At 50.9% G+C, this 18226-nt stretch overlaps 1 protein-coding gene across 1 annotated transcript in view; it reads right to left on the bottom strand.

Annotated features, from left to right (window-relative positions):
* The window catches only part of LOC119957859 (spectrin beta chain, non-erythrocytic 4-like), a 225308-nt gene that overhangs the window by 190646 nt on the left and 16436 nt on the right, over positions 1-18226 (bottom strand). Inside the window, 4 exon segments of the mRNA XM_038786016.1 lie at positions 1786-1877; positions 2744-2917; positions 6360-6511; positions 8673-8865. Of these exon segments, the coding sequence (XP_038641944.1) occupies positions 1786-1877; positions 2744-2917; positions 6360-6511; positions 8673-8820 (566 nt within the window). The 5' untranslated portion in view covers positions 8821-8865.

Here is an 18226-nt window from a genome sequence, read left to right as displayed (position 1 = left end):
CGTGGTGTCCTGATGCCCCACCCGAGACCCTCCATGACCGGTGCGCACCGCAGGGGCAGGTTAGGTGGATTGGTCATGGTAAAATGGCCCTTTAGTGTCCAGGGATGGGCAGATTAGGCGGAGTTATGGGGATAGGGCGTGGGAATGGATGTGGGTAGGGTGCTCATTGATGCACTATCAATTACGCAAAGACGAGAGGAGGATGGAATTGAGGCTTTATTACACTGGGATGTGTGGCCTCCTACAGCAGCTGACGAAATGGCTGCTGTACGGGGAGCACACATATTTATACTCCGCCTACTGGGCAGAGCCAGCAGACAGGGATCTACCCCGATACCTGTAGTACAGGGGCCTTACCATAAAGCACCTATATCAACATCCTCTATATACAATGTATACATCAGTCGTGACTATCACATTCACCCCCTGTTAAAAAAATGAGTCCGGCGGGGGTGGTGGAGAACTATATTGAGGAAATTGTGTTTAAAAATTACAGATAATATTACAAATTCAGGCGGTCCGATGCCTTGATCTGTCGTCGAGAGCGCCGTAGTGCTGGTGGCAACTCCGGCGGCGGCTTGGTCTTCGGTGACTCCGGGAGTGTGTCAAAATCCTCTTCATCCCCGGGTGTGGGCAAGGGGAGGACGGATTGTCCCAGAGAGGGGGCTGCGGTGGGGTGTGCCGGGGGAAAGGAGGGTGGCGCCGGATTGGAGGGGGGGAGTGTGTGGGGAACCAGCTGGTGCCAGGTCCCTGGGGGAGACTGTGTCTTGGCGGCCGTCGGGGTACGCTACGTAAGCGCACTGCGGGTTGGCGTGAAGTAGCTGTACCCTCTCAACCAACGGGTCCGCCTTGTGGAGTCGAACGTGTCTACGGAGGAGAACGGGTCCTGGAGCTGCCAGCCACGTTGGGAGCGATACCCCGGAGGTGGACTTCCTGGGGAAGGCAAAGAGACGTCCATGGGGGGTTTCATTAGTTGCGGTGCACAGGAGCGACCAGAATCGGTGTCGTAAAAACCCATCTGGTTCGCTAATGCACCCTTTAGGGAAGGAAATCTGCTGTCCTTACCCGGCCTGGCCTACATGTGACTCCAGACTCCACACAGCGATGTGGTTGACTCTTCATTGCCCTCCAAAATGGCCTAGCTCTGTTCAAGGGTTATTAGGGATGGGCAATAAATGCTGGCCATTGAAATAAAACTACACCCAGCTCTTCACAGCTCCAGGGTCCCAGGTTCGATTCCCGGCTGGGTCACTGTCTGTGTGGAGTCTGCACGTCCTCCCCGTGTCTGCGTGGGTTTCCTCCGGGTGCTCCGGTTTCCTCCCACAGTCCAAAGATGTGCGGGTTAGGTGGATTGGCCATGCTAAATTGCCCGTAGTGTCCTAATAGTAAGGTTAAGGGGGGAGGGGGGAAGGGGGGGGGGGGGGGGGGTTGTTGGGTTACGGGTATAGGGTGGATACGTGGGTTTGAGTAGGGTGATCATTGCTCGGCACAACATCGAGGGCCGAAGGGCCTGTTCTGTGCTGTACTGTTCTATGTTCTATGCACACTAATCTGTCCAATCACGTTTGTCTCCCTCCACCCCCCCCCCCCCCCCCCCACTTCCATTTGGGAAGGGTGTGGGGATAATAATGCAGCAACACTAGTGATTAATCAACGCAGTGCAGAATAACGCTCAGCAGCTTCATTTGGCTAGTAGGGGAAGGAGAGGAGGTGTGCCCTCTGACCCCAAGCCAGTACCCTCTGACCCCTCACAGGCAGTGAACTCTTGTTGGTACAATCACTCACCCTGCCGTCTTCATCTGACACCACAGCAGGAGGGCATCTTTGGCTGAACGGGTCTCTCGATTATCTTCTGTTTCAATTTTAATCACCTGGATCTAAAACACAGGCATCAACAAAGTGTGTGAAACACCAGGAGAATCCAGCTCCCTCTGAGCTCCATCCGCCCCATGCTCACTCCTTACCCTGTACAATGCATTGGCAAACTAAAGCTCTCGGCCTGGGCCTTCCCCACTCACAGTCCCTCTCCCTCCAATCGCACTCCCCCACCACAAGCACTTACCCTCAGCTCCTCCCACTCGAATCCCTAGCCCCTCCCCACCCAGCCCCTCTTCCAGCACTCACCCACCCTCTCAGCTCCTCCCTTCAACCCCTTTCCCCCCTCTCTCGCATCCCCCTCCTTCCCCTCGCCCTCATGTCCCTCCCCCACTCTTTATTTTCCAATTTAGAGTACCCAATTCGTTTCTTCCAATTAAGGGGCAATTTAGCGTGGCCAATCCACCTACCCGGCGCATTTTTGGGTTGTGGGGGCGACCCCCACACAAACACGGGGAGAACGTGCAAACTCCACACGGACAGTGACCCAGAGCTGGGATCAAACCTGGGACCTCGGCGCCGTGAGGCAGTAATGCTAACCACTGCGCCGCTGTGCTGCCCCTTCCCCCACTCTTAACGCCTTCCCTCACTTCCTCCCAACTCCAATTCCAGCCCCACCTCCACACTCCCCTCCCTTGCTCCACCCCCAACCTCTCACTCCCTTTCCTACCCGCCCGCATCATCTCCTTCCCCTCTCTCTCTCTCCCTCATCCCCGACCCCTGACCTGAGGCAATGACGACCCCAACTTTCAGGCGTGTGCTTAAACTTTTCTTCCCCAGGAGGGCAGGCACTGACGTGGACACCCCAGTCAGGCTGGTCCTCGGCAATGGACGGAACAGCCCCACTACCCTTTCAGGCAGCCGATACCTGGAACCGGAGGATGATGGTCCAGATGAGGCCGAGGGTGAGCCGGTGGTTTCCATCCACGATGTCATGCGAGCCCACATTCTCCAAGTGAACCCGCTGCTCCTTCAGGAACTGCAGTGCCTTGTCCACGTTCTCCAGGGAATGGATTCGCATCCGTCCCCGCGTTGGCTTGGGCTATAGGAAGAGAGTGAGAGGATGGTCAATACCAACAAACGCCCATCACCGACGCACTCCGCATCACCAACGCATTCACATCATCGACACTCCTGTCGGCACCAACCAGCACTCATGTATGTGGTCCCAAGATGCTTTGCAGGAATGTTCTGAAACAAAATGTGACATCAGGGGGCGGCTGGGTGGCACAGCGGTTAGCACTGCTGCCTCACAGGGACCCGGGTTTGGTCCCAGCCTCGGGTGACTGTCTGGGTGGAGTTTGCACTTCCTCCCTATATGTGTGTGGGATTCCTCCAGGTGCTCCGGTTTCCTCCCACAGTCCAAAGATGTGCAGGTCAGGTGGATTGGCCATGATGAACACGCGGGGTGGTGGAGATAGGGCGGGGGAGCGGGCCTAAGTAGAGTGTTCTTTCGGAGTGTCGGTGCAGACTCGAGGGGCCGAATAGCCGCCTTCTGCTCTGTAGAAATTCGATGAAACGCTATTGAGTAATTGAAGGCGATGTATGACCGTTTGGTCAAAGAGGTAGTTTTCAAGGAGTATCCCATTGGGAAATAAATAGGTGGTGGAATTTTCTGACCATTCCCGTCAGTGGGTGACTTGGAGGGGAATCTCCAGGTGGTGGGGTTCCCAGGTTGCTCTTGTCCTTCTAGATGGTAGCGGTCGTGGGTTTGGAAGGTGCTGCCTAAGGAACCTTGGTGAGTTACTGCAGGGCATCTTGTAGATGGTACACACGGCTGCCACTGTGCGTCGGTGGCGGAGGGTTTGAATGTTTGTGGAAGGGGAGAAATCAAGCGGGGCGGCTTTGTCCTTGGTTGTGTCGAGCTTCTTGATTATCATAGATTATTATAGAATTTACAGTGCAGAAGGAGGCCATTCGGCCCATCGAGTCTGCACCGACTCCTGGAAAGAACACCCTACCCAAGGTCAACACCTCCACCCTATCCCCATAACCCAGTAACCCCACCCAACACTAAGGGCAATTTTAGACACTAAGGGCAATTTATCATGGCCAATGCACCTAACCTTGAGTGTTGTTGGAGCTGCACTCATCCAGGCAAATGGAAAGTATTCCAGTACACTCCTGACTTGTGCCTTGTACATGGTGGACAGGCTTTGGGGGGGGGGAGGGGGGGGGGGGGGGTTACTCACCGCTAGATTCCTAGCCTTTGACCTGCCCTGGTAGCCATAGTATTAATGTGGCGGGTCCAGTTCAGTTTCTGATCAATGGTAACCCCCAAGGTGTCGATTGTTGGGAGATTCAGCGATGGTAATGATTAAGAGAAGAGGTTTACAATATTGCCAAGAAGAATAATAAGTCTGAAGTTTGAAGAACCCGTCGGAGGATGGCCAGGAAAGCTGTTACGGATGGGGGAAAATTGGAATATAGAGGAGAAAGTGAAATTAAGGTCAACGAGCGGGAAATATAAAAGCAGGTTGTCAGAGCTTCTTCGAGTTTATAGAAAGGAGGAGAGTAGCAAAAGCAGTCATGATTTCCTTGAAGGTTGAGGCAGGAGAAATTGTAATGGGGAATAAGAAAATAGCAGAGATGATCAACAAATATTTTGTGTCTGTTTTCACAGCGGAAGACACAAGAAACGCACCAAAATAGAGCGAGACCGAAGGGCTTAGAGACAGTGAGAAACTGAAAGCAACAAACGCCAGTAGGAGATAAACAATGGAGCAACTATTGGGATTAAACCGGGACCTGATGGCCCACATTCCAACGTTCTAAAAGAGATCGCTGCAGAGATCAGGGATGAGCTGGTTATGATTTGATAAAATTCCAAACATTCTAGAATAGTCGAGCGCGACCTGGTTCTTAAAGAGACATTTCACACAACAACAACAACAACCCACATACATATATGTTGTGGGCCAGGGTTTAGAAAACTCCAAAGTCTATCATGGAGTTCACCTGACCTACAACTGTTTATTGATTTTGGTGACGATGAGCACAAGGGCCTGTCTTACAGGTTATTCAACGAGGCCTTTAGTACTTTTAATCAAAAACAAGCCTTGTTCTACGAATTTAGTTAACCTTTTTATAAACACACACAGTAAGCATTTTTATCGACTACCAACATAAATACCCCACACAGCTACAGTATTCTATGTATAATCCTTAATAAATTCCCCCCTTTAACTGTTCCAATTTAATAACAAGATCCCATAAACCAGTGCCCCTTTTTCCAAGGTGTGGTCCAACCAGACGGCTGCTTTACTCAGAAAGAAAAGTATCTTGGTATTTATGTTGGTGGTTGATAAAAAATGCTTACTGTGTGTGTTTATAAAAAGGTTAACTAAATTTGTAGAATAAGGCTTGTTTTTGATTAAAAGTGCTGAAGGCCTCTGTTGAATAGCAGCCAAATGTGAAAACAAAAGCAAAAAACGCAGAGTCACAAAACAGCCCCAAACCCAAAGCGAAAGTAAAACCAACTCCCACGGCCACAGCCCAGCTCCACCCACACGATGACGTCACTGAAGCCATGTGATAAGACAAAAGCATTTCTTAACTCCCATGACTAATGCTGGAAACCATGATTAAGGAAATGGTAACAGGGCATTAAGAAAATCAGCACATGTTTAGGCAGAGCCAACATTGATTTGTGAAAGGGAAACCATGTTTGACAACTCTATTTAAAATACGTTGTGGATGTAACAAGCAGAATGGATAAAGGGGAACCTGTAGATGTAATGTATTTAGACTTTCAAAAGGCATTTGATAAGATGTCACATGAAAAGTTGATCACAAGGTGAAGTTGGTGGTAATAGAAAATAGGAGCAGGAGGAGGCCATTCAGCCCTTCGAGCCTGTTCTGCCACTCATTCTGATCACGGCTGATCATACAATTCAATAGCCTAATCCCTCCCATATTCCTTGATCCCCTTTGCCCCAAGTGCTACATCTAAATGAAAACATGCTCTATTTTGGCCTCAACTACTTCCTGTGGTAACAAATCCCACAGGCCGACCACAGGTGAAGGTGACCACAGGTGAGGGAATTTCTCCTCATCTCTGTCCTAAATGGTCTACCCCGCATCCTCAAACTGTGACCCCTGGTTCTGGACACACCCACCATCGGGAACGTCTTCCCTGCATCTACCCTGTCCAGTCCTGTTAGAATTTTATAGGTTTCTATGAGATCCCCCCCTCATTTTCTGAATTCCAGCGAATACAATCCTAAATACAATCCGAACTGATTCAATCTCTCCTCACGCGTCAGTCCCGCCATCCCTGGAATCCGTCTGGTAAACCTTCGCTGAGCTCCCTCTGGAGCAAGAACATCCTTCCTCAGAGAAGGAGACCAAGACAGCACACAATACTCTGTGTACGTGCAGAAAGACATCCCATATATACATATTAGCATGGATAGGAAACAGGGATCAGGGACAAGGACAATCAGCAAGGGGCAGGAGTAGCTAGGGCAGGGGAAAGCTTTTACCAGCTGCTCTCCTGATAGAACTTCCAGCAGTTTGGTCAACACGCAGCCATCACGGAGGTCCACATACATGTCCGTGACCCGACACAGCACCCGGGCCAGGTGAGAATTCATCCATTTTGTAAAGGTCTTCTTCTGTACAGCATCGCGCTCATCTGAAAGACAAAGACAAGGAAGAACCATCCAATGAACACACTGCTTAGTACCTCCCGAGGGACGTTACCAAGAGTAACTCCCTCAATAACTGAGTCACGGTCAGGAAGATTCTGCAGACGCCAGGATTTCTGGATCAGAGACACTATTGAGCCAGGACAAAATCCATCCCCTCACGCACGCTCTGTGCAAAGGCCATTCAGACAAAGTCCCATCTATCTGGAGGAAACACCCCTCTATCAGCCAACAAGGGGGTAATACGGGAGTCGCTTCTGCGATCTCAACACTTCAAGCTCAACAAGAAAGCAGATAGGACTGTCCAAAATCAGAGGCGGTTACGGAGAGGGGGTCTGATCACTGCCCTGATCAAAGCAAGGATCAGGTCACAGCTCGGGTCAAGTCAATGCCGGGTTCATTGTGAAGGTCAGGTTGCCACAATAATAATAATCTTTATTATTGTCACAAGTAGGCATACATTAACACTGCAATGAAGTTACTGTGAAAAGCCCCTAGTCGCCACATCCAGGCGCCTGTTCGGGTACACTGAGGGAGAATTCAGAATTCACCCAACAAGCACGTCTTTCGGGGCTTGTAGGCGGAAACCGGAGCACCCGGAGGAAACCCACGCAGACACGGGGGGGGGGGGGGAATGCGCAGACTCCGCACAGACAGCGACCCAAGCCGGGAATCGAACCTGGGACCCTGGCGCTGTCAAGCAACAGTGTTAATCATTGTGCTACCGTTCCGCCACATTTATATCCCATCTTCCCCCCCCCCCCACCCTCCACTCCCACCCCACCTCAAGCCGCCCCAGGCAGTGAGCTTCCTGACTCCCCGGCTCAAACCTTCCCACCCACACCTCCAGCTTGCCGCTGGCTCTTCCAACAGGTTCTTCCGGGATGAAGGAGGAAGGTCTCATCTTGTGAATGGAATGCTGGCTGCAGACACATTTTCGACAGGCAACTCCTTTCAACGTGAGATAGCCTGCCTTAAACCCAATGCCCAGAGAGCGGAAAGAGACCGAAATGAACATTCAATTACTTTAAATTATTTTATTCTTTCACGGGATGTGAAATGGCGTTGCCCATCCCCAATTGCCCCTTTGAGAAGATGGGGGTGAGCTGCCTTCTTGAACCGCTGCAGTCCCGTGGTGTAGGTACACCCACTGTGCAGTTAGGGAGGGAGTTCCAGGATTTTGACCCAGCGACAGTGAAGGAGCGGCCGATATTTTTCCCAGTCAGGATGGTGATTGGCTTGGAGGGGCATTTGCAGGTGGTGGCGTTCCCAGGTACCTGCTGCCCTTGGGCCTTCTTGGTGGTAGAGATTGCGAGTTTGCAAAGTGCGGTCGAAGTGGCTTTGGCGAGTTGCTGTCAACGCACCTTGTCGATGGTACACACAGCTGTGCGTCATCGGTGAGGGGAGTGAATATTCGAGTTGGTGGATGGGGTGCCTGAAGACTGTTGACTGAAGACCTAGGGCTAACCTGACCAGACTATACTTCTGGCACATGGTAGATGTTCGTGCTACTGATTACGGGCTCCGGCTGTTTCAGAGGCTGCATCCCGAATGAGCGGGAAAACTAGTGCCCTCTGGCTTCATAGTGACCGGGCCCTGTCTGGTGATTGGCTGCTGTGTTCTGTGTGTTGATTGGTCTTGCAGTGTGTCAGTCAGTGTGTGTCTATGCACCATCATGTACCTGTGAGTATATTATGACACCAATCAACTCGGCCGATTTGTCCTGGACATTTGAAATCTCCCCAACAAATAAAAACTGAAGGAATGTGGTTCCACACTTGTAAAAAAAAAAAATTCCTTGAGGCAGGCAGGAATCTTGGCAGGTGATTCTAAGATTATCACTTCATCAAAAGGACACTGCTCCTGAAATGAAGTGGATTAATTTTCTGTGGCACATTGATTTCACATCTACTGTGCAAATCATGGACGTCCAGGGTTGGAGTTAGGAGTATTAATTGCAGCGAGAGGTATTGACTGTAATGAGGAGGTTATTTGCTGCATTGAGGAGGTATTTATTCTAGTGATGGGTTATCTGCTGTAGTGAGGGTATTCGCTGCAGTGAGGGGTACTTACTCCAGTGCAGGGGTAGTGAGGGGGTATTTATTCGGGAGAGGGGGTATTTACAAAGGGAGCCGGGGTGAGACTCACCAGCGAGGGCTTTGATCCTGGAGGATTCAAAAAGTTTGGATGTGCTATGTTCCTCTTCCCACTGGGTGTCCGAGTTCTCCCACCGACTGCTGAGCTTGTACTGGCGCTGGACATCCATGTTGTCCAGGTCAGTGGCCGTGGATGACATCGTGTCGAGGTCAGAGGTCTGGGGTAAATGTGGAAAGCTTGGAATCTGAGGAAAAACAAATGAAGGAACTGTTATACAGCGTTACCACAACAAGGATCCACTTCTCTGAAGGAACAAAGCACGGTAGCATAGTGGTTAGCACAATCACTTCACAGCTCCAGAGTCACAGGTTCGATTCCCCGCTGGGTCACTGTCTGTGCGGAGTCTGCACATCCTCCCCGTGTCTGCGTGGGTTTCCTCCGGGTGCTCCGGTTTCCTCCCACAGTCCAAAGATGTGCAGGTTAGGTGGATTGACCATGATAAATTGCCCTTATTGTCCAAAATTGCCCTTAGTGTTGGGCGGGGTTACTGGGTTATGGGGATAGGGTGGAGGTAGTGGAGGGTGGAGATAGGGTTGACCTTGGGTAGGGTGCTCTTTCCAGGAGCCGGTGCAGACTCGATGGGCCGAATGGCGTCCTTCTACACTGTAAATTCTATGAAATACATTTGGCCCTTCGGGGCCTGTGGTGATATGCATCACCGTATACAAGAGGTTAATGTATACACTACGACTAAGTAACCACTAGAGCAGGGGTGGGCAAACTTTTCCGTGCAAGGGCCACATTCAGAAATTCACAATTTTAAAGGGCCGCATAGTATAGTAAGTAAAATAATTAATATTTTAAATAGCCAAAATAAAAGGTCTTTAAAGAAGAAAAAGCACATTTATTTGAAAAACAAAGTAACTCAGTAAGTAACAGAACAATGTCAATGAGAATGATGCATCTGACTGCAGTCATTTACCAGTTTGTTGAAATCAGGTGTCAAGTTGCTTGTGCTGATCCTTAACACTGACAGAAGCACAGCCCGGCCGAGTCAACGATAAAAACGCGCGTAGTGGGGTGGATGAGTGGGGCTGCCTTATTGGTCGGTTTAGTTGGGTGTGCGACCAATAGGAGTCCAGGTTACAAACAATAATAAGGCTTATTGTTTGTAACCTGGACTCCTATTGGTCGCACACCCAACTAAGCCGACCAATGAGACAGCCCCACTCATCCACCCCACTACGCGCGTTTTTATGCGGCCCACCAATTATTGAATAAGCGTATTTACTTCAGCGGCTTTTCCCCGGCGGCTTTTCAAAATGCCGGTTATGATTCCGGGCACCTCATTGGCGGGCCGCATAAAAACCTTTGTCGGGCTGCATGCGGCCCGCGGGCCGTAGCTTGCCCACCCCTGCACTAGAGGGAGCACCGGAGATGTCATGATATGCAAACATGCAGCTAATGAACACTTAGAATAGGACACAACCAATGAGCAGTCAAGACACCCAGAGGTGACATTACCACAACACATATGAAAGGACAGGGCACACAGGCTCTGTCTCTTTCCACAGACAGACATCTCGAGGGTACATCAGGATTGATCAACAGCACCACACCCAGCACGTGGCTTACAGCAGGCTGGTAAAGATAGGCTGAGAGATTAGCAGAGAGTCGAACTCATTTCAGAACTGTGTTAGAACATAGAATTTGCAGTGCAGAAGGAGGCCATTCGGCCCATCAAGTCTGCACCGGCTACTTGGAAAGAGCACCCGACTTCGGCCCACGGCACCACCGTATCCCCGTAACCCGGTAACCCCACCTCACCTTTTTGGACACTGAGGGAAATTTACCATGGCCAATCCACCTAATCTTTGGACTGTGGGAGGAAACTGGAGCCCCCGGAGGAAGCCCACGCAGTCATGAGGAGAATGTGCAGACTCCGCACAAACAGCGACCCAAGACAGGAATCGAACCCGGGACCCTGAAGCTGTGAAGCAACTGTGCTAATCACTGTGCTACTGTGCTGCCCTATTAGTTCAATAAACATGTTGAACTCATTTCATAATCTATAGCTTCCTTTTACAAAGCATACATCAAGGAAGCAGCTTATGCTACGCGAAGCAGCATAATACAACAGGGCCTTCCCCCCATTGCCTCCCACCCCGCCCCTAACGTCTCAGGCTGCCTCCACTTTGAGGTTCTCCGAGGTGTCCAAACTGCCTCGGTAGCGTCCTCACCTCTCCCTGCGGTAGTGTTGAACCTTCAGAGCTATCAAGCCTCTGAATGGATGCACAACATCAGCAGCTCGCCTGCCATCCTGCATTGAACCCATTTTCCGGTGCGACATCGGGGGTGGGGGGGGGGGGGGGGGGGAGGCACCGAAACACACAGTAAAATTCAGCCCATTCTGTCTAACCTCCACGAGCAACTGTTAGGGTGCCAGTCACAAGGTGTCCCAATTCAATCGGAGTATAAATATTTTCCCCCGCACGTGAATAGCCGTCAGGAAAGATAATGCAAATATTCTTTTTCCCTGCATCGAACCTGTCCCAGAGTACGTACATACGTAGTTTCTAACCAGTGTAGGAGAGCCACGTTGCAAACGCAAATGATAATCTTAAATTGGTTGTTTGTGGACATCTTGGCGCAGTCAGGATTGTTCAACAAGTGCTGTCCAAACACAAAAGCACATCTAACATTAGACGTCATGTGCTGAGTTTTGCGAGCACGGGTTGGCTGAGCACGGTCAGTGTTCTGTCTATTGTTTACAGCAGATGGGACGCGCTGTTCACTACGATCCGCCAGACCTTGGGACTCTGAACTTGGCATCACCCTGTCATTGAAATTCACGCATCACATTACTCAGTTGTGTGGTCGGCAGAACGTCTGGTTGGTTTGACGGCAGTGTCCTGTGAGTGGAAAACACCACTCATAAAATACCGCAGGGTAACTTCCAGTTGGCAGTATTCCCCATGTTGCCCTCGCCCTTCCAGATGGTAGAGGTCGCAGGTTTGGAGGGTGCTGTTGGGTTGTTAACTCGACCTAAAGCTAACTACTAGGCCGGCACGACGGCACAGTGGTTAGCACTACTACCTCACAGCACCAGGGACCCAGGTTCGATACTGGCCTTGGGTCACTGTCTGTGCAGAGTCTGCACGTTCTACCCGTTTCTGCGTGGGTTTCCTCCCACAGTCCAAAGATGTGCAGGTTAAGTGAACTGGCCGTGCTAAACTGCTCCTTAGTGTCCAAAGATGTGCGGGTTAGGAGGGGTTACGGGGATAAGATTGAGGGAGTGGACCGAGATAGAGTGCTATTTGATTTGATTCGATTTGATTTATTGTCACATGTACTAAAGTACAGTGAAAAGTATTTTTCTGCGGCCGAGGGAACGTACACAGTACGTACATCGGAGACAAAAAGAATAATCAACAGAGAACATTGACCCAATGGTACATTGACAAACAGTGAATGGTGACGGTGCGGAACAATGGGACAAACAAAGCAAATACATGAGCAAGAGCAGCATAGGGAAGAAAACGTAGAAGAACATTGTTGCTAATTATATAAGAGGAAAATACTTTTAGTCGGTCAGAAAGCTGATAGGAGATAAAAGAAAAGGGACGAGGGGGGGGGGCGAGCTGGAAGAGAGTCGCCAAGCTCCGGCGCGATGTTGAAATCTTTCGGAGAGTGGGTGCAGACTCAATGGGCCAAATGGCCTCCTTTTACACTTTCTGAGGGTATTCTGAGGGGCTGTTTAGCTCACAGGGCTAAATCGCTGGCTTTGAAAGCAGACCAAGGCAAGCCAGCAGCATGGTTCGATTCCCGTAACAGCGTCCCCGAACAGGCGCCGGAATGTGGCGACTAGGGGCTTTTCACAGTAACTTCATTTGAAGCCTACTCGTGACAATAAGCGATTTTCATTTCATTTCATTTCATTCATGATGCTGTCCTTAAAGGATTGTCCTGGCTGATGTCTACCCAAGTCCAGTGTCTCACCACGTCCAGAGCCACCCACTGCCGCCACAACACCCCTCCCTCTGAGCCATGCAGCTCAGAGCTGGTGGCTGCGAGTGTGGATCGATTGATAGTGCCGTGTCTCCGTGGCAACTTTAGCTGGATAGGTTGTAACTCTTGGACATCTTCAAGGAGAAAATGGGAGAAGGAGAGAGCTGTGATGAGAGGAGAGGGGAGATGTATTCTCACACCATCCACAAGGGGGGAGATATGAGGAAGGGGATCAGTTCAGAAGGTACCGTCACCATCGATGGTCCCAGCCTCACCGCTGACTCCAGCCCCAGCAATGGCCGTCCCAATAATGACAGCACTGCTTCCTCCATGACATGCCTGACCCCTCTCCACTTAGCTCCGGCTTCCTCCGATCGTCCTGCCAGAGAGGGCAAGTGTGGCCGGGAGTGTGGCGCAATCAGGGCAGATTCAGAAAGAATGTTCCCGACGGTGAGGGCGGAATCCAGAACTAGGGGTCGTAGTTTGAGGATAAGGGCTGGGATTGAGGTGCGGAGGAATGTCTTCACCCAGAGAGTGGTGAATTTGTGGAATTCGCGACCACAGAAAGTCGTTGAGGCCACAACGTTGTGTAACTTCAAGAAGGAATTATAATTATAATCTTTATCGTCACAAGTTTAGGAGGAACTTCTTCACCCAAAGGGTTGTGAATCTATAGAATTCCTCGCCCAGTGAAGCAGTTGAGGCTCCTTCATTACATGTTTTTGAGGTAAAGATAGATAGTTTTTTGAAGAATAAAGGGATTAAGGGTTATGGTGTTCGGGCCGGAAAGTGGAGCTGAGTCCACAAAAGATCAGCCATGATCTAATTGAATGGTGGAGCAGGCTCGAGGGGCCAGATTGCCGACTCCTGCTCCTAGTTCTTATGTTCTTATGTTCTTAAGTAGGCTTACATTAACACTGGAATGAAGTTACTGTGAAAAGCCCCTCGTCGCCACACTCCGGCGCCTGTTCGGGTACACGGAGGGAAAATTCAGAATGTCCAATTCACCTAACAAGCGCGACTTTCGGGACTTGTGGGAGGAAACCGGAGCGCCCGGAGGAAACCCATGCAGACAGGCGGAGAACCTGCACACTCTGCACAGACAGTGACCCAAGCCGGGAATCGAACCAAAGTCTTTGGGTTCCGGGGGGAGTATGGTTGCAAAGCTGAAACTTAAAGGAATTGACGGAAGGGCACCACCAGGAGTGGAGCCTGCGGCTTAATTTGACTCAACACGGGAAACCTCACCCGGCCCGGACACGGAAAGGATTGACAGATTGATAGCTCTTTTGGGACCTTGGAGTAGTGAAGCAACAGTGCTACCCACTGTGCCACCCTGTTGCCCGCACAGCTCTTGGGGCTAAAGGGATCACGGGATATGGTGGGACGGCGGGATCAGGGTATTGAACGCGATGATCAGCCATGATCATAATGAATGGCGGAGCAGGCTCGAAGGGCCGAATGGCCTCCTCCTGCTTCTATTTTCCAGGTATGTTTCTGTGTAATGTGTTGGGGCTGATGTGTCTGACATGGTTGAATCAGATAGCAGTTGGTGAAAGCTGTGAGGTTTGGGTCTGTGGCTGCAGCAGTCCCAGGTTTGCGAGGCCGAGGTGAAGCAGATGAATTTGTTTTTATTCTTTCACAGGACACGGGTGTGGCTGGCCCGGTCAGAATTTATCGCCCACCCCTAGACATCGGGTCTGAGTGCTGATCGATAGAGATTGTTGGTCGGTGAATGATTGATATGTAATCCGTGACGCAGCCTGTGAGATCAGGGGTGATGTCGGTACGGTGTTGGGGGTTCCATTCACCGACCTCGACGACTGCGGTCAGGTCTTTGAACCTTTTTGGCGCCACTGTGTCCAGATCCTGTCGCTTGACTGCATGGGTATCTACCTCCACGTCTAGCCCATTCCCACTGGATTGGATTGGATTTGTTTATTGTCACGTGTACCGAGGTACAGTGAAAAGTATTTTTCTGCAAGCAGCTCAACAGATCATTCAGTACATGGGAAGGAAAGGGAATTAAACAGAATTCAAGAAAATACATGAGAATACATAATAGGGCAACACAATATATACAATGTAACTACATAAGCATTGGCATCGGATGAAGCAGACAGGGTGTAGTGTTAATGAGGACAGTCCATAAAAGGGTCATTTAGGAGTCTGGTGACAGTGGGGAAGAAGCTGTTTTTGAGTCTGTTCGTCCGTGTTCTCAGACTTCTGAATCTCCTGCCCGATGGAAGAAGTTGGAAAAGTGAGTAAGCCGAGTGGGAGGGATCCTTGATTATGCTGCCTGCTTTCTCCCGGCAGCGGGAGGTGTAGATGGAATCAATGGATGGGAGGCAGGTTCGTGTGATGGACTGGGCGGTATTCACGACTCTCTGAAGTTCCTTGCGGTCCTGGGCCGAGCAGTTGCCATACCAGGCTGTGATGCAGCCCGAGAGGATGCTCTCTATAGTGCATCTGTAAAAGTTGGTAAGGCTTAATGTAGACATGCCAAATTTCCTTAGTTTCCTGAGGAAGTAAAGGCGCTGTAGTGCTTTCTTGGTGATAGCGTCGACATGAGTGGACCAGGATAGATTTTTGGTGATGTGCACCCCTAGGAATTTGAAACTGTTCACCATCTCTACCTCGGCTCCGTTGATGCTGACAGGGGTGTGTACAGTACTATGCTTCCTGAAGTCGATGACCAGCTCTTTAGTTTTGCTGGCATTAAGGGAGAGATTGTTGTCATTGCACCACTCCACTAAGTTCTCTATCTCCCTCCTGTATTCAGACTCGTCGTTGTTCGAGATCCGGCCCACTATGGTCGTATCGTCAGCAAACTTGTAGATGGAGTTGGAACCAAGTTTTGCCATGCAGTCGTGTGTGTACAGGGAGTAGAGTAGGGGGCTAAGTACGCAGCCTTGCGGGGCACCGGTGTTGAGGACTATTGTGGAGGAGGTGTTGGTGTTCATTCTTACTGACTGTGGTCTGTTGGTCAGAAAGTCAAGGATCCAGTTGCAGAGTGGAGAGCCAAGTCCTAGGTTTTGGAGCTTTGATATGAGCTTGGCTGGGATTATGGTGTTGAAGGCGGAGCTGTAGTCAATAAATAAGAGTCTGATGTAGGAGTCCTTGTTTTCGAGATGCTCTAGGGATGAGTGTAGGGCCAGGGAAATGGCGTCTGATGTGGACCGGTTGCGACGGTATGCGAATTGAAGTGGGTCAAGGCGTTCCGGGAGTATGGAGGTGATGCGCTTCATGATCAGCCTCTCAAAGCACTTCATTACAACTGACGTCAGGGCCACCGGGCGGTAGTCATTGAGGCACGTTGCCTGGTTCTTCTTTGGTACCGGTATGATGGTGGTCTTCTTGAAGCAGGTGGGGACCTCGGAGTGGAGTAGGGATAGGTTAAAGATGTCTGTGAATACCTCTGCCAGCTGGTCCGCGCAGATTCTGAGTGCACGACCAGGGATCCCGTCCGGGCCCATCGCCTTCTGTGGGTTCACTTTCAGGAAGGCCGATCTGACTTCGGAAACTGTGATGGTGGGTATGGGTGAATTATGGGTTGCTGGGGCACTCGATAGCGGGTTGTTGGTTACCTGCTCAAACCAAGCATAGAATGCGTTAAGTTCATCGGGGAGGGGTGCACTGCTGCCAGAGATACTGCTCGGCTTCGCTTTGTAGCCCGTTATGTTGCTTAGTCCTTGCTACAACCGCCGAGAGTCTGTCTGTGACTCTAGCTTAGTTTGATATTCTCTCTTGGCATCTCGGATGGCTTTGCGGAGGTCGTACCTGGATTTCTTGTATAGGACAGGGTCGTCTGCCTTGAACGCCTCAGATCTGTCCTTCAGTAGGGAGTCAATCTCGCGGTTGAGCCATGGTTTCCGGTTGGGGAACGTACGTACTGCTTTCTTTGGCATGCAGTCGTCCACACATTTGCTGATGAAGTTTGTGACGGTGGTGACATACTCATTTAAGTTAGTCGCTGAGTTCTTAAATATGGACCAGTCCACTGTCTCCAAGCAGTCACGTAAGAGCTCTTCTGTCTCGTCAGACCAGCACTGCACAACCTTCTTAGCTGGATTCTCCCGCTTGAGTTTCTGCTTGTAAGCCGGGAGAAGGAGCACAGTCTTATGGTCTGATTTCCCAAAGTGCGGTCGGGGGATGGAACGGTAGGCGCCCTTGATTTTTGAGTAGCAGTGGTCAAGAGTGCTGTCGCCCCGGGTGGTACAGGAGATGTGCTGGTGGAATTTTGGCAGTACACTCTTGAGGTTGGCTTTGTTGAAGTCTCCGGCCACAATGAACAGGGCCTCCGGGTGTTCTGTTTCATGGTTGTTTATGACTGTGTACAGTTCATCCAGCGCCTTCCTCACTTCTGCCTGGGGTGGGATGTAGACCGCTGTGATAATGGCTGAAGTGAACTCACGTGGAAGATAGTATGGGCGGCACTTTACGGTCAGGTATTCCAGGTCTGGGGAGCAGTAGGGAGCAGCACTGCCTTCGGAATCCGGAGGGTCCCCAGCACCCCCTGCTGATACAGGACTCCCCCTTCCCCCGCTTTCCAACTCCTCCAACGGGATGCCCAGTGCAGTGTCCGGAAAACCTCGGAGCTGCTTCTCCCCCATATTGCACTGGTCGGTCACCAATTCCCAGGAACAGTTCCACATCCTGAGCTTCTCCTGCTTGCTCTGGCCCGAGCACAGCTCCCCCTTTAAGAAGCGCGGGTCGGCTTTGAACAGTGCGAGCTAGCTTTGAGTGATGCTGGGAAGTTACGATTTGGGGTCCCTCGCTGACCACCTTGGTCAATGCTGCTGACACACACTAATCATTCGAGTAACAGGCCGCAGGATGAAGCAGGCCGCCTTCATTCCAATCAGAGTGATGCACTATCAATTACGACGAGACAGGAGTAGAGAGTAATCGAGGCTTTATTCCGCAGAGATGTGTGGCCTCCTGTAGCAGCTGGCGAAATGGCTGCTGTTCGGAGAGCCCACACATATTTATACTCCGCCTACTGGGCGGAGCCAGCAGGCAGGGATCTACCCCCGTGTCTTACAGTAATACCAATATATACAAACTAAAACAACAGTGGTGACTACCACCCAGAGTCAGGTTTACCATCACAATCTCTGGCCATTCTCAGGCTGCACTGCGGATGTGCATGGTCTCTTTCACACTGAACAAGCCCCCCCCGCCCACCAAACTCTGGTTGGATAGATTCCGGGAGGTTTGACCACATGACATCATGATCACATGATGTGTTACCGTGTGATGGATGATCATGTGACATCTGGTCACATGGCCTTTGCCAGTGCAACTGCATTTCTCCCACTGAAGTTAAGCTCTCTTCAGGGGTAACGGCCTTTGCTGGGGTTGTGGAGCGGAGGCTGTTGTGTGTCAGGTTCCAAAATAAGGAAGTCTCTCATGAGTGAGGGGGGAGGGGTAGAATGGAGGGGGGAGGGGTAGAATGGAGGGGGGGGGAGGGGTAGAATGGAGGGGGGAGGGGTAGAATGGAGGGGGGAGGGGTAGAATGGAGGGGGGGGGGGGAGGGGTAGAATGGAGGGGGGGGGGAGGGGTAGAATGGAGGGGGGGGGGGAGGGGTAGAATGG

This window comes from Scyliorhinus canicula, chromosome 27 (assembly GCF_902713615.1).
Source record: "Scyliorhinus canicula chromosome 27, sScyCan1.1, whole genome shotgun sequence".
Classification (NCBI taxonomy): domain Eukaryota; kingdom Metazoa; phylum Chordata; class Chondrichthyes; order Carcharhiniformes; family Scyliorhinidae; genus Scyliorhinus; species Scyliorhinus canicula.
Note: the sequence above shows the minus strand (reverse complement) of the source record. Positions and strands in the feature narration are given on the sequence as shown.